Here is a 21558-nt window from a genome sequence, read left to right as displayed (position 1 = left end):
GTTTAATAATTAGCAACTGCTTCCATTTGGTTACTAAGTTAATTTAATAGTACGTGTTTGATTATTAAGCATGATTTTGTGCATTTTATATTTTTAATTGTGACTTATGGTGTAATGTTGATAAACAAATACAAATGTTATAATATTGGTAGATATGAATTGATAATTTGATAGCACTACAAGTCTACAACGAAATACTTATCATGAATAAGATGATTCTATTCAATTATTCTGAAATAATCTAACTTAATTTAATTGTGTGTATCTATTGCGTTTGCTTAATTTCTTGTTTTCCTGAATGTTTTGCTGACTTTTTGAAGGGAAGATGAACACCGTTAATGTTTATTCTGTGTGTCGCAATCGCATGCAGTATGAAAATGTCTGCAACCAGCAACATGTCAAATGACAAATGTAGTTAAAATATTCAATTCAAGTTCGACCATCCAATCCAAGTTGCCAAATCACTGTTTCTTCCAGCCTGACAAGTCCTACATAAGTAAAGAATTCCTCAAAAATCCAGTGTACGATATATATCATGATTTATATTTCTGTCACACACTCACACCTAAGAAATTAGTTAAGAGAAACTAGAAAGGTTGATTTCAGTGACCTCGCTCTGTATAAATAGTTGATCAGGCCCAAACGAAGGAGGGTAGGAGATGCTTCATCATGTCATTTTTAGAGCACTCAGTATAAATATAAGGCCTCTCATATTAATCTTTCTTTAGATCCTAATCGATTCCATTCAGGACATGCTTCCTTATTTGAAATAGGAGAAGTGTCCTTATTTGAAATAGGAGAAGTTATATGGCTACTCGAGTATGTATGGCAAATCTCTTAAAAATCTCTTAAGGGAACTTCTTGTTTTATGAAAGTATAAGTGTTTAGGTTAATATTTGAATATTGGGCTTAGTAGAAAGGAAGCCCAAAGGTGCTAAAATAGGTCGCATTTGCCCGAAGCCCAACCTTGAAGCCTGAGTGCCGATTAAAAGCCTTCTTAGCTATGACACAAGCCACGTGTATATAACAGAAGTGACAAGTGATGAAGATCAACATAGTATTAGCCAAAAAGCACTTTCTAGTGGCACTACAAGTAAAAAGATGATGACTCATTACCCTCCAAGAGCTTTCCGGCAAGAGCAGAACTAAAAGCAGTCGGGTCAAACTGCCTACAAAAAAGGAGGCAAGCATCTAAGACAAGGACACTCAACCAATCAGTCAAAAAGCAAACAAACAAACTCTGCCCTCAAGCCAGATTTGCAATCCAGAAAACTGAAATCTAGTCCTTTTAGCAATAGTTTCCTTAAAAAAGCTATCTTTTTGTCTAGTGTAAAAGCTCTACTACTTTCCCTAGTGTTGTAGTATCGATTCTCTCAAGTAAAACATGTTTACCTTCCATCTTTTTTAGCATACAACCCCTGTGAACTCAAAGATGAGTGACTGGAAAAGGTTTAACCTTGCCAGACAAGGTGAAATCTTGCCCGAGTATTTTGGTTTGTTCTCTAAATTAATAGATCTGTTGCCTAATGCACTTTTTAGCATGTATTCAAATTATTTTCAATTTAAAAGTTCCATTTGCATCTGGATCTAGTTAACTTAATAGATTTGTTTTCCTTAAGAGCAACTTGGAATCAAGCAAATGATTTAAAGGGCTTTGGACTCCCTCCATTCGAACACACAAGATCATGAACTAAAAGTCCTTATTTACAAGGCAAGAAAAAGAACTTAATGTAGACTTAACCCATATGCGACAATCTTTTAATAACAAGAAATTTAAGTAACTTGGGCTGTAAGTAATTAACTTAAAACACACTTGTTCTACATCTGTTATATTGAGATAGCAATGGCATGCCTAGCATTTTGTTAGTTTTGATTGCGAGCCTCAAGGCCTACGCCTAAAGTCCCACAAAGGTACCTTTCAGAACTAACTTCAAGCTTTTATTGCAGCACACCAACAAGTAAGAGCCCGACTACCAAACATACACACTCAAAGTGCCATCAATGCTTGGGGAGCTGTGCGAATAAACAGATCCACATTTTAGAAAGAACATAGTTTTGGCACGCTTAGTGGGATGCGAATTTTCTTGTATGCCAAAAAGGAGAATGAATGAGCGAACCTTCAGGTGGAACACAGAGTACGGGCCACCCCAGTATCTACCAATATCAGACATGATAGATCATCTAGAAGATTTTCCCTCCCTACAAGACCAGCTACTCTGGAAAGCCTAACTTCATTTGATAAGTCAGGAAGGAAGGTGACCAATAAAGACTTGCAAGCCACCATGGTGCAAGTATTGAAAAGCATGGAAAATATTTTTCAAGAGACCAGAGGAAAAGTAAGCAGTCTTTGTTCTTTAACAAAGAGTTTGCAAAGAAGACTAGATCTGGAGTACTGTACCCCAAAAGATGGTTATGCTAGGGAGATGATGAGAGAGGTCAGTCTTAAGAAATAACAAGTTATTCCCTTACTTCCTTTGCTAAAGGAGAATAAGGATAAGGGAAAGAAGAAGGAAGAGCAAAGAACCAGTTACCCAGAAGTAGAAAAGATCTTGGAAATAGATTTGCCCAACCCGCTACTATTCTCACTAGATAGTAAAAAGCAGGCCAGGCAAGACAATAGGAAGTATGGAATGAACCAACAAGTTAGAAAATCTAGTGGAAAAGTTGTGTCCACAATTGCGGGCAATGAGCGTAGCCAGAAGTGGGAACCTACTTACACCCCACACAACAATGCAGCTAACCAGCAACTTAGAGACGAGTTGGCTAAGCTAAAAAGGATGGTGGTTCAAAATGTTCAACCCCAAGCTTGCCCACTGTTCAGGATCACCTACCAAAAGCCCTACCCTGAGTATATTGATGAGCGGAACCATTTTCCCCTCAATTTCAAGATGCCCTCCAGAGATCACATCTTCAAGTTTTCCATCTACTGTGTGGCATTTTAAGACAATCCTAACTACAACTTAAGGTTGTTTGGGAATTCGTTGGTAGGCCTAGTATCTCAATGGTATTCTCTATTACCCCCTAATTTGATTGCCAACTAGGGGCAGATGGAGATGGTTTTCCACGAACAGTTTTATAGGGTGGAGCCTGAGATGACTATCAATGACTTAGTTGAAGTGAAACAATTTGAGCATGAGTCTACAGAGGACTTCATGATGAGGTTTATAATAACAAGGATGAGATGCCAGTTCCCTATTAACCATGGCCAACTTATAGCTATTGCTCAGAAAGTCTTAAGACTACATTTGAGAAAGAAGTTTTATGATGTACAATTTAATGAGCTACAAGAGTTAGTAATTGTGGCCACCAAGTACGAGAAGTTGCTAATTAAAGAACAACAAGTAAAGCATTCATCCAAGGTGCATCCTTTTTACAAGAATAAAGCTGCAATCCACCAACTGGAGTTTGAAGAGACAGAGCTAGAAGAAAGTGATGCTCATGGAGGAGAGGGAATAGATATGTGTGCAGCAGAGATGACCACTCCCTTCAAACCTTTAATGGTAAAGGGATTGGTCCAATCAGTCAAGGGCCAAAAGGTAGTGACAAATGATGACGAATTTGTGCTTATAAAACACCCCAAGTATCAAAGTTATTCTTTTGATTTGACTAAAATGGCAGAGATCTATGAGGAGTTGGTGTAGGCAAGAGTAATTGTGCCTGACAGCACCAAAATGATGCCTAAGCTCGAGGAATTGAAAGGAAAAAAGTATTGCAAGTTGCATTATACTTTCAACCATTCTATAACCAACTGTATACGATTCAGGGACTGGATACATGACCTCATGGTTAAGGGAAACGTGTTGTTGGAGAAACCTCATGCAAACATGATGATAGACACAGATCCTTTCCCAGAAACCCCAACAACATGATCAACCTGAGTTGGGCTAAGAAAGGGAAGGGAAAAGCCACTTGGGAGGTGAAAGCAGAAAGGAGGCAAGTTGACAGACCTACAGAAGGAGTTAAGGGTTTGTCCAACAGGCCCAAAGCAGCCATAGTAAAAAAAGTGGTGTTGTGTAGCAAGTGCCAATGTGAGTGTGAGCTAGAAATACTAACATCAAGAGCTATCATTGATCAGGAATTGGTCAAAAAAAGAGATAAAGAAGAACAACAAGCTCGCATAAGTATCATGCGAGTAGCTAAGAAAGAAACCTCCAGAAATGTCTTCCCAAGGTTGGGAAGAGATTCTTAACCAAAGGGCTTATCCGAGGTATTCAAAAACTATGAAGCCTCAGAAGATGTGGAGGATAAAGAGGCCAAGATGTCCAAAGGGATAGATGTAAGGCCTCCCTAAGCAAGTTATAATGGAGGTGATGTCAGAATGAAAGGAAGAATGAAGAACTAGGTTTCTCAACCACTAAGAAGGATTCTTCCCGACTCGGGCAGAAATGGTATATAGTGGGGAATGATGGAAGACCAGTAAAAGAAATGGGAGCTTCTATGATCAGGAGAGTCCAAAGGTAACATAAAGCCCATATGAACTCATTAAAAATCCCTACTACATCAGAAACATCTAAGAATGTGAAATTTGAAAAAATGCCTCATGAGGGAAGAAATCAACTTCAATGGAAAAGCAAAAAGGAGGTGGAAAGGGCAAATAGCAAGACTGAAGGGGAAAGAGATCATGTGCCTCCAAACCTTCATCCAGGGAAATACAGAATCTTAAAAAGAGCACAAAAAGATGTGGTGATGATGCCAACACCAAGGTGGAGTCCAAAACCAATATGTTTTGGAACTATTTCACCTAAGAAGGGAATACCTTCACCTTTGTTGATTAATACCCTTTATGAAACCCCAGAGCAAGTGCAGAACTTTAGTATAACTAATGAAGAAAAAGTGCCCGAGTTAATGCTACCAAATGATGCATATGCCTAGCTGGATAAGTTTATATACCTGATTGGAGCTAAGAATGAGGATTTACCAGGACCTAGCAACTTCTATGTAAAAATGACCTATATTCTATCTGTCATGTTTTGCCCCGAACTTGATCAGCCTACCACAATGGAAGGTGATTACTTGGCAACAGAACCTATGATGACACATGTTAGTGTTGAGGAAGTAGGAAAAAAGGAATCCGGCCGGACAAGTTTGCCCAAACTCTCAAGAAGAAAGCTCGAGAGAATGTATTCAGACAGAATGATCTTTAGCCGCCCGAGTATGGCCTTAGCTAACCATCTCAAAGCTAAATATGTAACTACTCATCTAGAGAGAGTACTTTTTAAGAGGATATTGATTGATGGTGGAGCTGCGGTCAACGTACTTCCATCAAAACAGATGAAGAGATTGGGAAAAAGTGAAGAGGATCTCATTCCCGCAGATCTAATAGTTTCCAATTTCTGTGAAGCCATTACTAGAACACATAGGATATTGTCCCTGGAAGTTGACTCGGGGTCTAAGTAAATCATGCTAGCTTTCTTTATGGTGGATAGTAGCTTTACTTATGGAGCCTTGCTCGGAAGGGATTGGATTCACCAAAGTCTGTTTACACCTTCCACTCTACACCAACAATTTGTAGTTTACCATGAGGCCAAGACCGAGGAACCAAGTTTTTGGGAGATGGTGGAGGCCAAGTCATGGCTATTTCTCCCTACACCCAACATGGCAGAAACTAGCTTTTACAATCCCAGTGTTGGGATTCTGTAGTGCCTAGGATCTGATAAGAACGGTTGCCTGACTAAGGTGACGGCCCAAAAGCTTCTGGAGCAAGGATTGTTTCTAACCACGGAAGAATGGGATAGACCCCATATTGTCCCAGTTATCCAACACAAAAAAATGTCAAAACAAAAGAAAAATGACCAAGTAGTTGCAGTTAGGTCCCTAATTAAGAGACTGTTGGTGTAAAGGAGAGAAAGAGAAAGCAAGAAAGGGAGAGCTCAACCAAGGAAGAAGAAGAATGAAAGAAAGGGGCTTCAAGCAGCCAAAATATAGAAGAACAAGAATGTGTGGAGAAAGAGATAGAGGCAGCCATACATATGGCCAAGTGTATTTATGACTTGGATTGGCCCGATGACATACCCGAAGGCCCAGAGTTAGTTGAATTTATGTGTACAGAACCTGACAAGCCAGCACCAAAGGTACAAGACCCCCTTAAAACCATTGATTTGGGAACTGAGGAGGATTCAAGGCCTATATAGATCAATGGCCTGTTGAAAGCTGAGGATCGGGCAAAGATAGTTAGCCTTCTACACGTGTTTAAAGATTGTTTTGCTTAGCACTACACTGAAATGCCAAGTTTAGATCAATCTTAGTAGAACACAGAATGCCTATTAAGGAGGGATATAAACCTGTAAAGCAAGCACCATGAAGAATGTCAAAAGAGATCGAAGAAAAAGTCAAAGAAGAGATCGAAAGGCTGGTGAAGGTTGGATTTATTAGGCCTACCAAATATGTTGAGTAGTTGGCCAACATTGTAACTATATTAAAAAATATAACTAATGAAGCTCGATGTTATGTTGACTATAGAAACATTAATAGAGCCATGCCTAAAGATGAATAGCCCATGCCCATGGCTGACCTATCCATAGATGCAGTTGCAAAACACTAAGTTATATCTTTCATGGATGTGAATGCTGGTTATAATCAAATAAAAATGGCTAAAGAAGATATACATAAGACAGCTTTTAGATGCCCAGGACATGTTGGAGCATATGAATACATAGTCATGCCATTCGAACTCAAAATGCTAGTGCAACGTATCATAGAGCAATGAATGCCATTTTTCATGACTTAATCGGCCATAGCGTGGAAGTATACATTGACGACATCGCGGTGAAGTCTAAAATTGAAGAATAATATTTAGTAAACCTCAGACAAGCCTTAACAAGAATGAGGACCTATTATCGGGCAACTTTTTGGGATTCCTTGTTCATAAAAAAGGGGGTAGAGGTAGACACAAACAAAGCTTGGGCAATAATGGAATCACCTCCTTCTACCAATAAAGTACAACTACAAAGGTTGCTGGGAAAAATCAACTTCCTAAGAAGATTTATTGCTAACTTGGTGGGCAAGATTTAGTCGTTGACTCCTTTGCTAAGATTAAAGGATAAAGAAGAGTTCGAGTGAGGCCCACCACACTAAGAAGCCTTTGACAGATTAAAGGCTTACTTGGCCTCTCCACCAGTGCTCACGCCACGTCTGAGAGGGAAGCTTCCAAAATTTTATATTTCTGCCTCTGAAAAGTCAATAGGAAGCCTGTTGACCCAAAACAATGAAGGAAGGAAAAAGCAAGCAATATACTACCTCAGTAGAATCTTTACTGAAGTTGAAACAAGATATACCTTAATAGAAAAGTTGTGTTTGGCTTTGTACTTCACTGCCTGTAAGCTAAGGCATTATATGTTGCCCTGCCACATTCACATTATTGCCAAGACAGATGTGATCATATATATGATGTCAAAACCAATGTTAACTGGAAGAATTGGAAAATGGATTCTAACACTATCAAAATTAAGTTTTCAATATGTACCTCAAAGAGCAATAAAAGGGCAAGCAATTGCAGATTTCTTGGCCGAGCACCAAGAATCACAGTATGAGCTTGTCAATATCCCAGGGACTCCAGAAGGGGCCAGTCTTTGGATCCCACCGAGCAAAGCCCTTTCAGGCAATGGGGAGTGGATTCAACAAGAGAAAAAGAATAACCACCCGTTCAACTTCAAAACCCAACTGACATGCAATATCCATCGAAAGTTAAAGTTTTCAATGTAAATTCTCCAACTTATCAGGTCAAAAGGCGTTCTTCTAGAACGAATGAGTATAAAGTTTCCCTTTATGGTAAAATTAGTACCATTGGACAATATAGGGCAATGCCATGCCTCACAATTAGGTTGGATAAGCCTGAAAGGTTGTCAGGGGATGATTAGGTATAAAGTTAGCATAGAATCAAACAACTAACTTCCCCACAAAACATACCTAAGCATGAGTTAATTGAAGTCACATGTGGTAATTTTTGTTAATTAACTCTTTTATTCGAGAATAATAGTGACGTCCAAACACCAATCTTAAATTCAAGAACAAAATAAATTATTCGCAAAGTAAACCAAATATAGAAGGGGGTTCGGACAATAGGCCTTCCATGCCAAATTTTGCTCTTCCAAAGTGTTAGGTAGAGTAAAATTAGTGTCATTGATTGACTACTGGAATGTTATTCCTCAACAACATTGGTAAAAGCACGAAAGGTGCATAACCAATGATCTATTCCGTCAAAACGAAGTGAGCTTCTGCAGGTTTGAGGTTCGGGAATACTATCCTTTATTCTTTGAAGTTTAAGGTGCCAAGGGTCATGCTTCGGGCGTGATTCCACTTCTTGGCATGCCTGATTCTACCATATGTTGTAAAATACATTCGAAAAATGGGATTGTGAGAGAGAGACGGACCCAGGTTTAGGTTCGATAGGCCTCTGCCAAAGCAGAGCATTATTGTTTGGTGCATCCTTGCTGAAGCAGGGGCATCACCATTTGGTAGACTCCAGGCGAAGCTGGGTCTATACAGTTTGGTACCTCCAGCCGAATTACTAGGGTTCATTTCTCTCATAAGTGTGGTAGTAATCAGATCTGAGAATTTGGTGACTTCCACTCTCTATATTGCTACTTCAAGAGCAATTTAGATATAGAAAGACAAGAAAAGATTTTCTTCTAGTCAAAATTCGATCAGATATAAACTTCAGAATTATACCTATTCATGGACGTAAAGGTTTCAATCATGTTTTTCTTTAGGTAAAAATTCATCTTTGCATGATTTGAAACAATCCATAGCGAGTCAAAGAGCCATGGAGTCTTCTGTAGTGAGGTATTTCCATTTGATATTCTTCAGGCATAAATCTTCCAATGAAGATCATGGCTAAGGCTTGTTCAGCTCTTCCACACCATAACTGGCTACAATGATTTTCACAACTAGTCGTAGTTAAGCGGGGTGTCATGTCTTGTATCCACATACAGTAGTTTCTTGTTCGAAACTTCCAAATCAGTGAAATCGAACTTGTTAAGGTTCGACAATACGCTAAATGGCAGAAACAAGAATGTGATGGTGTTTTAGGAAATAAAATTTCTATAAACATCAAAGTTAGAACATTCAGGTTCTAAGACATAGTTTGGTTTAAATGGATTTAAGCATGGAGAGCTTCGAGTTTCAACATGAGTGTTGCGCGTTAAGAAACTTCAAGTTTCTATGGCACTTTTCCGAAACTTCGGGTTTGAAAGTATGAACTTCAAGTTCATATACCTGCAAACAAACGCAATATATACAAAAAACAAATATATAAAGCAAGAGAAACCAAATATAGCTTCAGGACCCTTTGTGTGAGTGTTTAGAGAAACGGCCCTAAAAAAATATAGAGCTTCGAGTCCAAAAAAAAATATTATTTTAATTGGTTGGGCTGCGGGCTAGCGAGAAAATTTGGGTTTACAGAACCCAGGCCCACATATTGGCTAAGGAAGAAAAAGTGAAAACTAAATCCCGATAATAGGGTTTAAGGTTTCATATGGGCTAAGTAAACAGGCCCAAAAGAAAAACTCTTTTTTTCACACGAATTGGACTGCAGGTCCAATCTGGAAAAAAAACAAATGGGCTAGAAAAAAAACAAAAGGCCCAAAACGGGTAGGATAGCCAAACTGGGCTGGTTGCCTATTTGGTTCTCTTGGGGTCTGCTGTCAAGACCTGGCCCAAAAAACTGAGGGCCCAAGAAAATTGAGAACCAAGCCCTAGGCCCAAAGGGTGGGCTCGGGTTGTAGTGGGCTGAGCATAAGCATGGAGGCTCAAGGCCTCGGGTCAGGTTGGGGATACCCCAGCGAAGGCTGGGTATACTGCCAATGACTAGACAAGGAACGGCGCTGCAAGTGGCGGCGATTTCCGAACAAAATCGAACAGGGTTTTGATGGGGAAGGGTTCCAAACATCTGACAAGTGAGAAATCTCGAACTCCATTGAGATTTCGAAGGAAAACTCAACGGGCTCTCGTCGGGAACGATGTTGTGGGATTGAGGGACAACTGCCAGTCGTCGGAATGAGCCGGGGGACAACCTGAGAAGAATCGATTTCACCATGTTTTGTTGAAAACCGATGCTGAGATAAGCTGCAGGCCATCTAGAGGGCGACCCAACCTCAGGGAGTTTGGAACAGTGAAAGGCTCGGTGCGGTTCCAACGCCAGTTGGGTACTCAAGCGTTGGGCATTTGGGTCAGGCCGAACAGATTTGTCATGTTTCTAGGCCCAAATTGGAGCAGGCTTGGTTCAGTGCAAGCTGCACACTGGCCATATGAAATCAAGGCCTAGTGAAAGATAGACTATGTTTTCAAGCCCAATACGAATACTAGGGTTTCAACACCCTTTTTTCTTTCCTTAGGAATATTATGAATATAATGCATAAACAAGTTATGTAGAATCTAAAATTCGTAAATCGTAAAGTTGGGTCATGCATTATGACGAAGGTTCATGCAATCAAGGCTGAAAAAATATCGAGATAAACACCGTTGTTTTAGAACAACCTGGATTACGTGATGAATATTGTGAACGGGTTTGCAGGAGTTCTTTTTTCAATTTCATCTTTCATCTTCAAGCTTGTATCACGTTCAACATAAGAAGAAAAATAAATTGAATCAATAAAATTATATGAATTCAATAAAATCAAAATTGAATCAATTAAAATAATTGGAACATAATACTCTCTTGATTGAAGACGAATAAATTCTTCTTAGCACAGCTTGAAGAGCGTGTTACAAAAACTGATCTTTTTTCTTGTGATTACATGTGAATTCGTCAACAACAACTATAACTAAGCATAAACCAAAGAGCAAATCAAACTTCCATCCATGTTTGTAACTTTCTTTAATAATCATGCAATTAAAAATCAAATCCTCATCATTGTGTTGGAAGGTACCCTAAGACACAAACAAACACACAAAAACAACTCTAAAACAACTCTTTTTGGGTTTTTCAAAAAAAAAAATTTTTTTCAAATTTTCGTATTTTCTGTTCAAAACACATAAAAATACTTCAAAACACACTAAAAACACTTCAAAATAGTGAGAAACAACATAGAAGTGATAGGTGAATAAATCCCACGAAAATCATGCAAAAACAGCTTGTTTACCCCCCCCCCACCCCCCACACTTAAACTAAACATTGTCCTCAATGTTTCAAACAAAAACTCACATTCAAACAAACAAACAACATAAACTAACAAAAACAATTATCATGGCAAAGTAAAAGCAATAAAGATAAGGGCTTAGGAACACAAATCTGGTTGTGGATTGTTGGAGATGCCTAGGTCTTCTTTATTTAAATGCATGGGTTGCCTCCCAAGAAGCGCTTGCTTTAACATCTTCCAGCTAGATGATACCTCCTTTTAAGCTTTATTTGAGCCCACAGCATGGAGGGTTACATCCTCCACAACCTACCCTCAAAGTTCTCATAATAAGGCTCTATGAATGGAAGGGGATAGTGATCCTCCCTGATTGTGGTGTTGAGTTTCCTAAAATCCATATAAACACTTCCACCACCTTGAAATCGATTGGAAATCTGCACCAAAGAAGGTAACAACCTATTAGTTGAAATGGGAATTGGAATTGGGGTTGGAGACTTACAAATATATTGTGATGAAGGCTCAAAAATGGTAGCATCGTCAACAATTGCACTATGGTTCTTCTCGGCCAGATTGGGTGCTTTTAGGGCAACCACTCCAATTCCCTCTTCGATGGTGGTTCTAGATGCATCATTCTTGATAGGTGTGAATTGTTCCTGCCCTACATCCTTATTCAATCAATGACAAAACAAGGATGAACATCATTAGGGTTCTTATTAGATTCAGAAACATTAAATTTAATTATATCACCACCAAACTCCATTGTTAATGCTCCATTGGCCACATCAATTTTGGTTTGGGCTGTTTTCATGAATGGTCTTCCAAGTAGGAGTGGCAATGGTGGAGAATGGGCCGAATCTTTCATTTCAAGCACATAAAAATCAGTCGGAAAGATTGATCAACCTGCAACAAAACATCTTCCAAAACTCCTTTTGGATATGCATTAGAACGATCAGCTAATTAAATAATAACTCCATCCTTTTTAAGCTCTCCTAAATTCATAGATGCATAAATAGAGTAAGATCTAAATCGACGAACTGAGTCGGAAATTTCACGTTGGATTTCCGAGCACAGCACTCACAGATTAGATGCCCTGATTCCAGATAGAACCTACGCTCTTGATACCATGTTGATATTTGAGTAGTCTTTCATTGATGAACTCTTGGATTATGAAGGGAGCAAGAAAATACACAGAGAAAGTGAAATACTAGAGTGAGAAATGGAATAATCCCTGCATCATCCACACTGTTGCAGAACAATGTTTTTCATTCATATAGATCATTTCTTACATCAGTTATCACAACCATTCAAATACACGAGCCATTGTGATTATGACACATGGCACTTACAAGGCATGTGAGCCATTGAAAATGAAAACTGATCTAAGAACCTACACTTAGCATATGAGCACAAGTTATCACAACAGAAAAAAAACAGTTATACAATAGGACAAACGTAAATTGAATAAGTAAATCATTTACTAACAAGAAATTAGTAAGCAATTTACTTTTCCACACTAAGTGCTTCCACATTATCAGTGGAGTTGCCCAAGGGCTTCTTTATCTTCATCGGGACTCTAGATTAAGGATTATACATCGAGATTTGAAACCTAACAATATTCTGCTAGATGATAATATGAACCCAAAGATTTCAGACTTTTGGCTTGGCTAAAACATTCGGCGGTGATTAAAGTCAGGCCAACACAAATAGAGTGGTTGGAACCTAGTAAGCATGCTTGGACTTGTTTTGTGGTTTATAATTTCATTGTTCTGCTTTTGAAATTCTTTCTGATTGGTCACTGCATATTGATCTGGCAGTGGTTATATGTCTCCGGAATATGCAGCAGATGGATTTTTCTCGATGAAATCTGATGTTTTTAGCTTTGGAGTCACACTGCTTGAGATGTTGAGTAGGAAGAAGAACACGGGATTTCATCATCCAGATCACGACCACAACCTTCTTGGACATGTAAGTTTAACCAACGAGGTGATGATATTTACATTAAAAAGAATAGTGAATTAGACAGTGCTCTTCGAAGCACGTCTTGTAATGACATGCCATTTAACAGTGTTGAAGGTCTGCAGCAAAGCCCCTTTTACATATTAGGCCACTAACATAACATACATGTTTCAATTTGTTTTAAGGCATGGATACTATGGGTTCAAGATAAACCACTAGAACTGATCGATAAGATGTTTTGTGATTCGTGGAACATATCTGAAGTGTTAAGGTATCTTCATGTGGGGATGTTATGTGTGCAAAGAGTACCTGAGGATAGACCAAGCATGTCATCTGTGGTTTTGATGTTGAGCAGTGATGTTGCCTTGCCGCCTCCAAAGCAGCCTGGTTTTTACACTGAAAGAAGCATCCCTGATGCACCATCAAGGATGCTTCTATGTTCAGAGAATACTTTCAGCAGTAAGGTTATAGAACCTCGGTAGATCATCATTGCAGTGCTTGTTAGTCCTTCAATCTACCATCACAACACGTGTTCGGAAGGTTGACATGAAGTTTATACTCTTAGCTGGGAAACAACGAGACATGCGATTATAACTTTTGAAAGAAATGTATTTACGATTTAGTATTTCCTAAAGCACAACAAAGAAAGGATTTGGAGTTGTTACGTTGCATGAAGAAAATTTAAGTTATAGTTAAAGTTGTGTTTATTATTTATTAATTGTACTTTATTATTTCTTATTAAGATAATTTCATTGAGAAGGAAAGTAGATCATGCATATGTACATAGGAAGTTGGAGAAGCAAAACGAGCCTTGCTCCAACAACACTGTAAACTCTTCTGAAGGAATGCCATATTTGGCTAAGATCACCAAAATGTAAAGCTTTATGGATTCCTTGAGGACCTGACGTCTCATGCGGGCTGATACTAGCACGATCCATGCACTTAGTTCTGGTTCGGGTATTTGATCGAACCAGGCGGGCGATTTGTAAATCGCCGGAATAAACACTCAAGTCTGGTTCGGGACGTTTGGTGGTTAGATTTGACCAAAAGATGTAACTTGTGAAACAGAAGTGAATGATTGCTTCATGATACCACTATTGGTAGAAAAACTTCAGTAGACCACGTGTTCCCGCACACACAAATGCCACACTAGAGTGAGGCAGAAGTTTTCTATCCATCGTTGAAGTGGTCAGATTTATCAGCTGCCGGTCAATTTAGTTTATCCTTTCACTGAGACCAACTTTTCAAACCAAGGTGTCCAAGGTGACTCCAAAGTCTTAACAAAAAGAAAAAAAAATGGTAAAGGAAAAAGACACTGGAAAGAGAGTTAATTTTTTCTTCTTCCAACTCCTCTGCAGAAATGTACAGTTTCAGAAATATGCCAATGCAGTCCTTGAGGAGCATATTTGTGTGTCTGTTCTTATTATCCTTCCTAAGGATCTCATCTGCAGCTACACTAGGCACAATCACTCCGAGACGATCTATTAGAGATGGCGAAACTCTGGTTTCAGCAGGTGGAGGCTTTGAACTGGGATTTTTCAGCCCTGGTAACGCGAAAGGCCGGTACTTGGGGATATGGTACACAGTTTCTGCTGATACAGTTGTGTGGGTAGCCAACAGAGAAACACCACTTGGTGATTCGTCCGGATTTTTGAAGCTGACCGAGCAAGGAGTACTAGTCCTCCTTAATAGCTCAGACAACGTTGTATGGTCATCCAATTCATCAAGAACCGTGGGGAATCCAGTATCACAACTCTTGGATACTGGAAATCTTATTGTGAAAGACGGAAATGAAACGAACTCGGATTACTTCTCGTGGCAGAGTTTTGATTACCCTTGTGACACATTCCTACCGGAAATGAAGCTTGGTTGGGACTTAGCTAGCGGTTTAGAGAGGTATGTCTCGTCTTGGAAGAGCACAGAAAATCCTGCTCCAGGAGATTTTTCACTACGGATAAGTCGTTGGGGCTTACCACAACTTGTTACTATGAAAGGAGCTAAGATACAGGCTCGAGGAGGGTCATGGAATGGTGTTCATTTTACAGGATATGGATCTAGTGGAATAAGAAACCCCAATCCATTACCTGGGGCTGAATTTCGGTTGAACAAGAATGAGGTCTACTATGAGTACAGGCTCCTGAACAGGTCGGAGTTCTCGAGATATGTATTGAACCCGTTAGGCATCACACAACGGTTCACATGGGTGCACCAAACACAGAGTTGGGAACTTTCCTTTACATTCCAAGCAGATCAGTGTGAAAATTATGCCTTGTGTGGTGCATATGCTACTTGCAATATCAACAACGCTCCAATATGTGCATGCTTGAAGGGATTTGCACCAAAATCTCCAAAAGATTGGAACTCAGGATACTGGTCCGGTGGGTGCGTTCGAAGGACTCCGTTGGCCTGCAGCCCTGGAGATGGCTTCCTAAAGTATAATGGGATTAAATTGCCCGACACATCTACCTCATGGTTTAATAAAAGCATGAGCCTCAAGGAATGCAAGTCGTTATGTTTGGAAAACTGCTCATGTACGGCGTATGCAAATCTTGATATCAGGGAGGGAGGAAGTGGCTGCTTGATTTGGTTTGACAACCTTATTGACATAAGAGAATTCGCTATAAGTGACGTTCAGGACCTCTATATACGGATGGCAGCTTCAGAACTAGGTAGCTCCTAGACTTTATTTTTGTTTCTAATGGTGCATAGAAAAATCACCATATATTTTGAGATTAAAATGGAATGGGGTTTTGTCCACATTTTATGTTTTTTTTTTTTTTTTTCATTTTCCTCCCCAAGGGGGTTCGATAAGCCAGCAGTTAGAATCCGCACAGTGAAAATCATTGAGGTTTTTTTAGATTTAGGTCCATAATAAAAGGCAGAACTACATGTTCATCCGCTTGAAAATTAAGTTAGGAGCAGCATGGCTAAATGCAGCTGGTCATAACATCAAAATTACTGCAACATGAGAGATTGCTCACCAAATCACACAAAAGTTTTGTTTTGATTGGGATATTTTAGATCATTTTGTGAAAGAGAGCAAGTTCAACAAGAAAAAACTACCAATTCTCATCAGCTCCGCAGTTTTACTCCTGGGAACGATTATAGCTGGATTGATATTGTACATACGGAAGAAGAAACTCAGAAATGAAGGTAAAAATCCCAGACAAGGACTCCGACTTCTATTTTATTTTTGTATATATGATTATAAGATTCAGGAACAAAAATATATATCAGAGTATCATGACATTGACAATGAAAAATGCAGTAGATAAGGTGTTAGTATTTTATTTCGAAAGTGTAACTAACTGCTCACATCATTTTTACCCGTACTGAAGAGATCTCCTACTGTTTCAGGAGTCAGAAGAAAGGATTTCAGAAAAGAGTACCTTGGAGAAGACAGGGAAGGCATGGAGTTACCGCTATTTGACTTGACCACCATAGCCAAAGCGACTGATAACTTTTCAAGCAGCAACAAGTTGGGAGAAGGTGGTTTTGGACCCGTGTACAAGGTAATAAAAATTCATGCAACTAAGATGAGCTACTTTGCTATACAAAATTTAAGACTTTTCGAAATGGTAATCCATAGGGCACATTGATGGGAGGGAAAGAAGTTGCAGTTAAGAGACTTTCAAAGGATTCTGGGCAAGGAATGAGGGAGTTCAAAAATGAAGTAATACTGATAACCAGACTTCAGCATCGGAATCTCGTAAAGCTTCTGGGCTGTTGCACTCAAGAAGATGAAAAGATTCTAATATATGAATTCATGCCTAATAGAAGCTTAGACTTCTTTATTTTTGGTATTGGTTCCCTCCGAAACTAACCATGTGGCTTTTAGATCATACCATCCTTCACCTTCAAACTTCTTTTACCAGGATTCAGTGTGACACTGATTAACATGCTTAAAGTTTCTTCAGATGAAGAGGGACGAAAGTTGCTCAACTGGCCTAGGTGCTTTCACATTATTAGTGGAATTGCTAGGGGACTTGTTTATCTTCATCATGACTCTAGATTAAGGATTATCCACCGAGATCTGAAAACTAGCAATATTCTGCTTGATAATAATATGAACCCGAAGATTGCAGACTTCGGCTTGGCTAAAATATTTGACACAGATCAAAGTCAGGCCAACACAAAGAGAGTGGTAGGAACCTAGTAAGTATGATCAAACTTGTTATATGATTTATGTTTTAAATTGTGCTGTTCTCCTGAAATTCTTTCTCACTGGTCACTGCAATTTGATTTGGCAGTGGTTATATGTCTCCCGAATATGCTGTAGATGGAATTTGCTCGATGAAATCTGATGTCTTTAGTTTTGGAGTTATACTGCTAGAGATGTTGAGTGGGAAGAAGAACAGGGGATTTTGTCATCCGGATCACCACCTTAACCTTCTTGGACATGTAAGTATGACAAACGTGGTGCTGATATTTTACTTTTAAAAAACACCTCGTCTAATGAAATGCCGTATAACAGTATAGAAGGTGAGCAGAATGCTCCAATGACATGCAATTCTACTAACACATCATATATGTTCGACTTTTTTTCAAGGCATGGATGCTATGGATGCAAGATAAACAACTGGAACTGATAGATAAGACTCTTTCTGATTCGGGCAATATATATGAAGTGGTAAGGTGTCTTCACGTGGGGCTGTTATGTGTGCAAAGAGTACCTGAGGATAGACCAAGCATGTCATCTGTGGTTCTGATGTTGAGCAATGATGTTGCGTTGCCTTCTCCAAAGCAACCTGGTTTTTACACTGAACGAAGTGTCACTGAATCACCATCAAGCATGTGTCCGTGTTCAGAGAACAATGTCAGCACTACATGGATAGAACCTCGGTAGATCATATCATTCTTGCGCTTGTTGATGCCTCTGGTCTGGCTGTCATCGTAAAATGTGTTTGGTAGTCTGACTTGAACTTGTGTGAGAAATTTTAAGGTGAATTACATACTTCATTTTGTTGATCGCCGGAATTAACACCAAATTTCTAAATTTTCAACAAAAAAAAAGGCTCGGAAGAGATAGGAAGTCGGTGCGGAGCTTTGAAACTATGTGTATCCTATTGTTCTAACTTCCTTCCAGTTGCGGCGGAATCCATTCCGTTCAAGGACAATACTTTGGGTACTCAACGGGGAGTACTCAAATTTACTCACCTCTGATGTGGCCCATAATATTACATGTGTATTTTAAAACTTTAATTTGCTATCTTACTAACCTGACAATCGGTTATCATTTTAAACTCATAACCAAACACCGTTCATCTTCTTTCTCATCCTGTTAGATGCCATGGCTGATCTGCCAAAGCTAATCCATGACCCCAGCCACCCCATATCCTCCTCCCCCCCCCACACTCCCCCGCATCAGAGGATTTGCTTTCTCTCTCTCTCGTTCTTTCTCTTCAAATCAACATCAAAAGGAAGTCGCCGGATGCAATCGACGCCGATGATGACATGGTTTCCGGCGAAGGGCAGAGAAGTGGTTGTGGGTAACGTTCTGTGGTTTGATAGACGACGCTGATGTTGACGTGGTCTCCAGAGAAGGAAGGGGAGGGAATTGATGCTGCCATGACTACGATAAAGAAGAGGGTTTGGGGGGCGGGACGGTAGGGCAATTGGAGGAGAAGATGCTGGTGGGTTCGACCGAGGAGACGAGGTTTCCGGCACTGAAACTTGCAGAGGGGGTTGTTTGTATTCTCTTTCATTCAAATGTTTGATAAATGCTTAGCACAACGCCATCAAAGCAAAAAATTAAGGGTATTGGACAACCAATGTCCGAAGAACTAATGTTATTTCTAATGTGTCAACCAGGTGCCATCTTTCCCAAAAAATTTACTCTTTTTAAACAAACTATATTATTTACACTAACAGAGAGGGAGATAGACTTAGCCTCATAATAAGTTAACAATAATATGGTTCAAATTCGCCTTTGTCGAGAATCAAACCTGAGTAAAGAGTAATATCACTAAACCATAATACTAAATGGCGTCATCTTTCTAAATTCAAATTCAACTTGAGTCTCACTTAACTGTTTAAAACTCAAATTCTATCACTAAACTTTTTAAAGCTCAACTTGTATCTTATTTTGCCTTCCGTTTACATTGATTACATCACACAAACAGAGTTGATTGTTAACAAGAGTATCTTCAATATGAAGATACAAATTTGAGATGCAAAATCATAAATTTAAATTATTCCACATCTCCAACTTCCCTCTTTCATATTTTTCAGCACAGGCTATGCATGTGCATTTTAGATTGCTAGTACACATTTTAAGAGATCAATACTGTTAAGAAATCCAACAAAAAAATTAAATAAATACTGCTCAGAAATTTTTTATTTGAATAATTTAAATTATTCCACATCTCCAACTTCCCTCTTTCATATTTTTCAGCACATGCTATGCATATGCATTTTGCATTGCTAGTATACATTTTAAGAGATCAATACTGCTAAGAAATCTTACAAAAAAAAAAAAAAATTACTGCTCATAAATTTTTTTTTTTGAATTCAATATTATCTTTCTGCTAGTTGAAGACTTGACACAAAATCGAGTGTAAGGGCGTTCTAGTATTTATACAGCCGACCTCATTTAATGAGGTAAAGTTTTATTGTTATTGTTGCCACTATTATCCTTGAGTGAAATTATTCTCATCTCAATGTTTTATTTTTTCACCCACATTTTAATGAATTTTTCAATTTCAAATTTGTCCACTTGCAAGAAGACTGATAAGAACTTTTTTTTTTTTTTTTTCCAAATTGATAAAGACATTTTTTTTACCTCCCAAATCTGCAGCCGAAAATTCAATCTGGGTTCCAATCAATTTTGTTCGAAGAACTGGAATTGTACGGAATCAAAGCGGAATGTGATGTCTTCTTTTGCTTTATTTTTAAAAAAAAAAGAAAAAAGAAAAAAGGGTTGGCTGTGTGTCTACCGTAGACTTTAACTCATATTTTCATCTCCTTTTATTTAGTGAAAGCAATAAAATATCAAAAGATTTAGAAAATGACTTTTTCATTGAAGATGTAGAAGATGACGCTTTTATAAAAATGGTAGAATATTATGTTTTTATTGAACAGATAGAAGAATAATTTTATGTGTGAGTCATTTGAATTTGCCCATGGCATATTGGAACTGTCGTTATAGTATTATTTTGAATTTGGATACTTTTGTGATTTTCATTTGAATTTGCAGGCATTGCTTGTAACATTCCGTCCCGAAACTAACGAGACGTACATTTAAAATGACAATTTTACCCTAATTTGTTTGTGTACGTTAAGTGTTGTGTAGTGTGGTGTTGTAGGACCACACACACACTCACACCTCACCCTCACTTTCCCGGGATTCCCTCCCTCATTCCCTCACTCTTTGTCTCTCTGTCTCTGTCTCAGTCTCTCTCTCTCTCTCTCCCCGAATCCATCTTCTTCTTCTTCCTTCAACACACACGGCCACACATACAAACATACTCAAACCTGCACCAATTAAGAAACCAAGACCACCCTCGTGCTCGTGAGGTTGTGAGGAGCACAACCATACCAATTCCAGGTAAGAATTCGAACGTTTTCACGTCGTTTCAACAATGGCCGAATTTTACACTGTTCATGCAAACCTAAACTAGCTTGTTTTTGGAATTTCTAAGCTTGTAGTTGTGCTTGTGAGGTCCCAAGGAGCCTCGGAGTAGTTCGTTGGGTGAATTTGGACGTCGGGATCGTCCTGTACGAAGTTGGCCGATTCTTGAAGTTGAAGACAGGTATGATCTAGCAATTTTTAGGCCTTAAAACTAGTCTAACGTGATTCTACTAGTCCTAAGCTTCATTTTGGTATAAAGAACGTGAAAAATGGTTGAAAAACGAAGGAGAAAACTTAGTTTGAAAATTACCCAGTTTTCCGGCGCCGTCGCCGGCGCCGGCGTCTCGCCGGAGAAGAAAGAAGAATATTCCGTTAAGTCTAACGGAATATTCCTAACGGCAGTGACAGAATCCGGTTAGATTTGACGGAATATTCCGTCAGTTAACGGAATATTCCTGACGGCGTCAACTGACGCCGTCAGTGTGCAGTGCACGTGGGCCGCGCGTGGGGGCGCGTAGGTCCGTGCGTGTTCAGGCGCGTGGGGGCGCGTGCGTGGTCCAAAAATTTTTCTAAAAATATGGGCGTGATCCTGAGGTTGTGTAGGTCACGTTGGTATATTCATTTGTCCATTTTGAGCAATGTATGAGAAGTTATTACGAGAAGTTGCTTAGGTGCTTTTAAATTAATGTTTTCGTAACTTTGTCGCGTATAGGTGATTCGTTTTCCGAGGACGAGCGTACGCACTCGAGGCAGGGGGGCTACGACCCTTCTAATTATCAGTGAGTGGGCTTTTGTTTTCCGTATATACCTATATACATATTAATTCCCAGAAATTAAATAGAAAAGGTTATATGTTTTATGCCATGCATCATTTGAATATTGTTTACGCATCATCACGTGCGTTGGTAGTTGGCATACATATATAAATGTGTATTTGGTGCTGTGGACGCACAGGTAAGT

At 39.1% G+C, this 21558-nt stretch overlaps 1 protein-coding gene across 4 annotated transcripts; it reads left to right on the top strand.

Annotated features, from left to right (window-relative positions):
* Positions 1-14240: 14240 nt before the first annotated feature.
* Positions 14241-18083, top strand: LOC103951976 (G-type lectin S-receptor-like serine/threonine-protein kinase At4g27290). 4 transcript variants are annotated; one of them, XR_007252869.1, is made up of 7 exons: positions 14241-15697; positions 16065-16181; positions 16386-16540; positions 16618-16828; positions 16937-17172; positions 17279-17429; positions 17578-17719. XR_007252869.1 is itself a non-coding variant. In XM_048569856.1 (7 exons), the coding sequence occupies exons 1-7, from the start codon at positions 14389-14391 to the stop codon at positions 17872-17874; spliced, it is 2487 nt and encodes an 828-aa protein (XP_048425813.1). In that variant the 5' UTR covers positions 14258-14388; the 3' UTR covers positions 17875-18083. The 4 variants fall into 4 exon arrangements, 3 of the variants coding, with proteins under 3 accessions (XP_048425815.1, XP_048425813.1, XP_048425814.1); XM_048569856.1 differs by having other exon boundaries at positions 14258-15697; positions 16937-17183; positions 17578-18083; XM_048569857.1 differs by having other exon boundaries at positions 14262-15697; positions 16946-17183; positions 17578-18083.
* The last annotated feature ends 3475 nt before the right edge of the window (positions 18084-21558 follow it).

This window comes from the organism of the source record quoted next, unplaced genomic scaffold (assembly GCF_019419815.1).
Source record: "Pyrus x bretschneideri cultivar Hongxiangsu unplaced genomic scaffold, Pyrus_bretschneideri_v1 Contig50, whole genome shotgun sequence".
Lineage (NCBI taxonomy): Eukaryota > Viridiplantae > Streptophyta > Magnoliopsida > Rosales > Rosaceae > Pyrus > Pyrus x bretschneideri.
The sequence above is the reverse complement of the archived record's forward strand: the minus strand, read 5'-3'. Positions and strand labels throughout refer to the sequence as shown.

Coding starts and splice junctions, on each gene's coding strand:
- LOC103951976 (XM_048569856.1), top strand. CDS start 14,389: ATGTACAGTTTCAGAAATATGCCAATGCAGTCCTTGAGGAGCATATTT. Junction 15,698..16,064: donor GATGGCAGCTTCAGAACTAG/GTAGCTCCTAGA, acceptor ATTTTGTGAAAG/AGAGCAAGTTCAACAAGAAA. Junction 16,182..16,385: donor GAAGAAACTCAGAAATGAAG/GTAAAAATCCCA, acceptor CTACTGTTTCAG/GAGTCAGAAGAAAGGATTTC.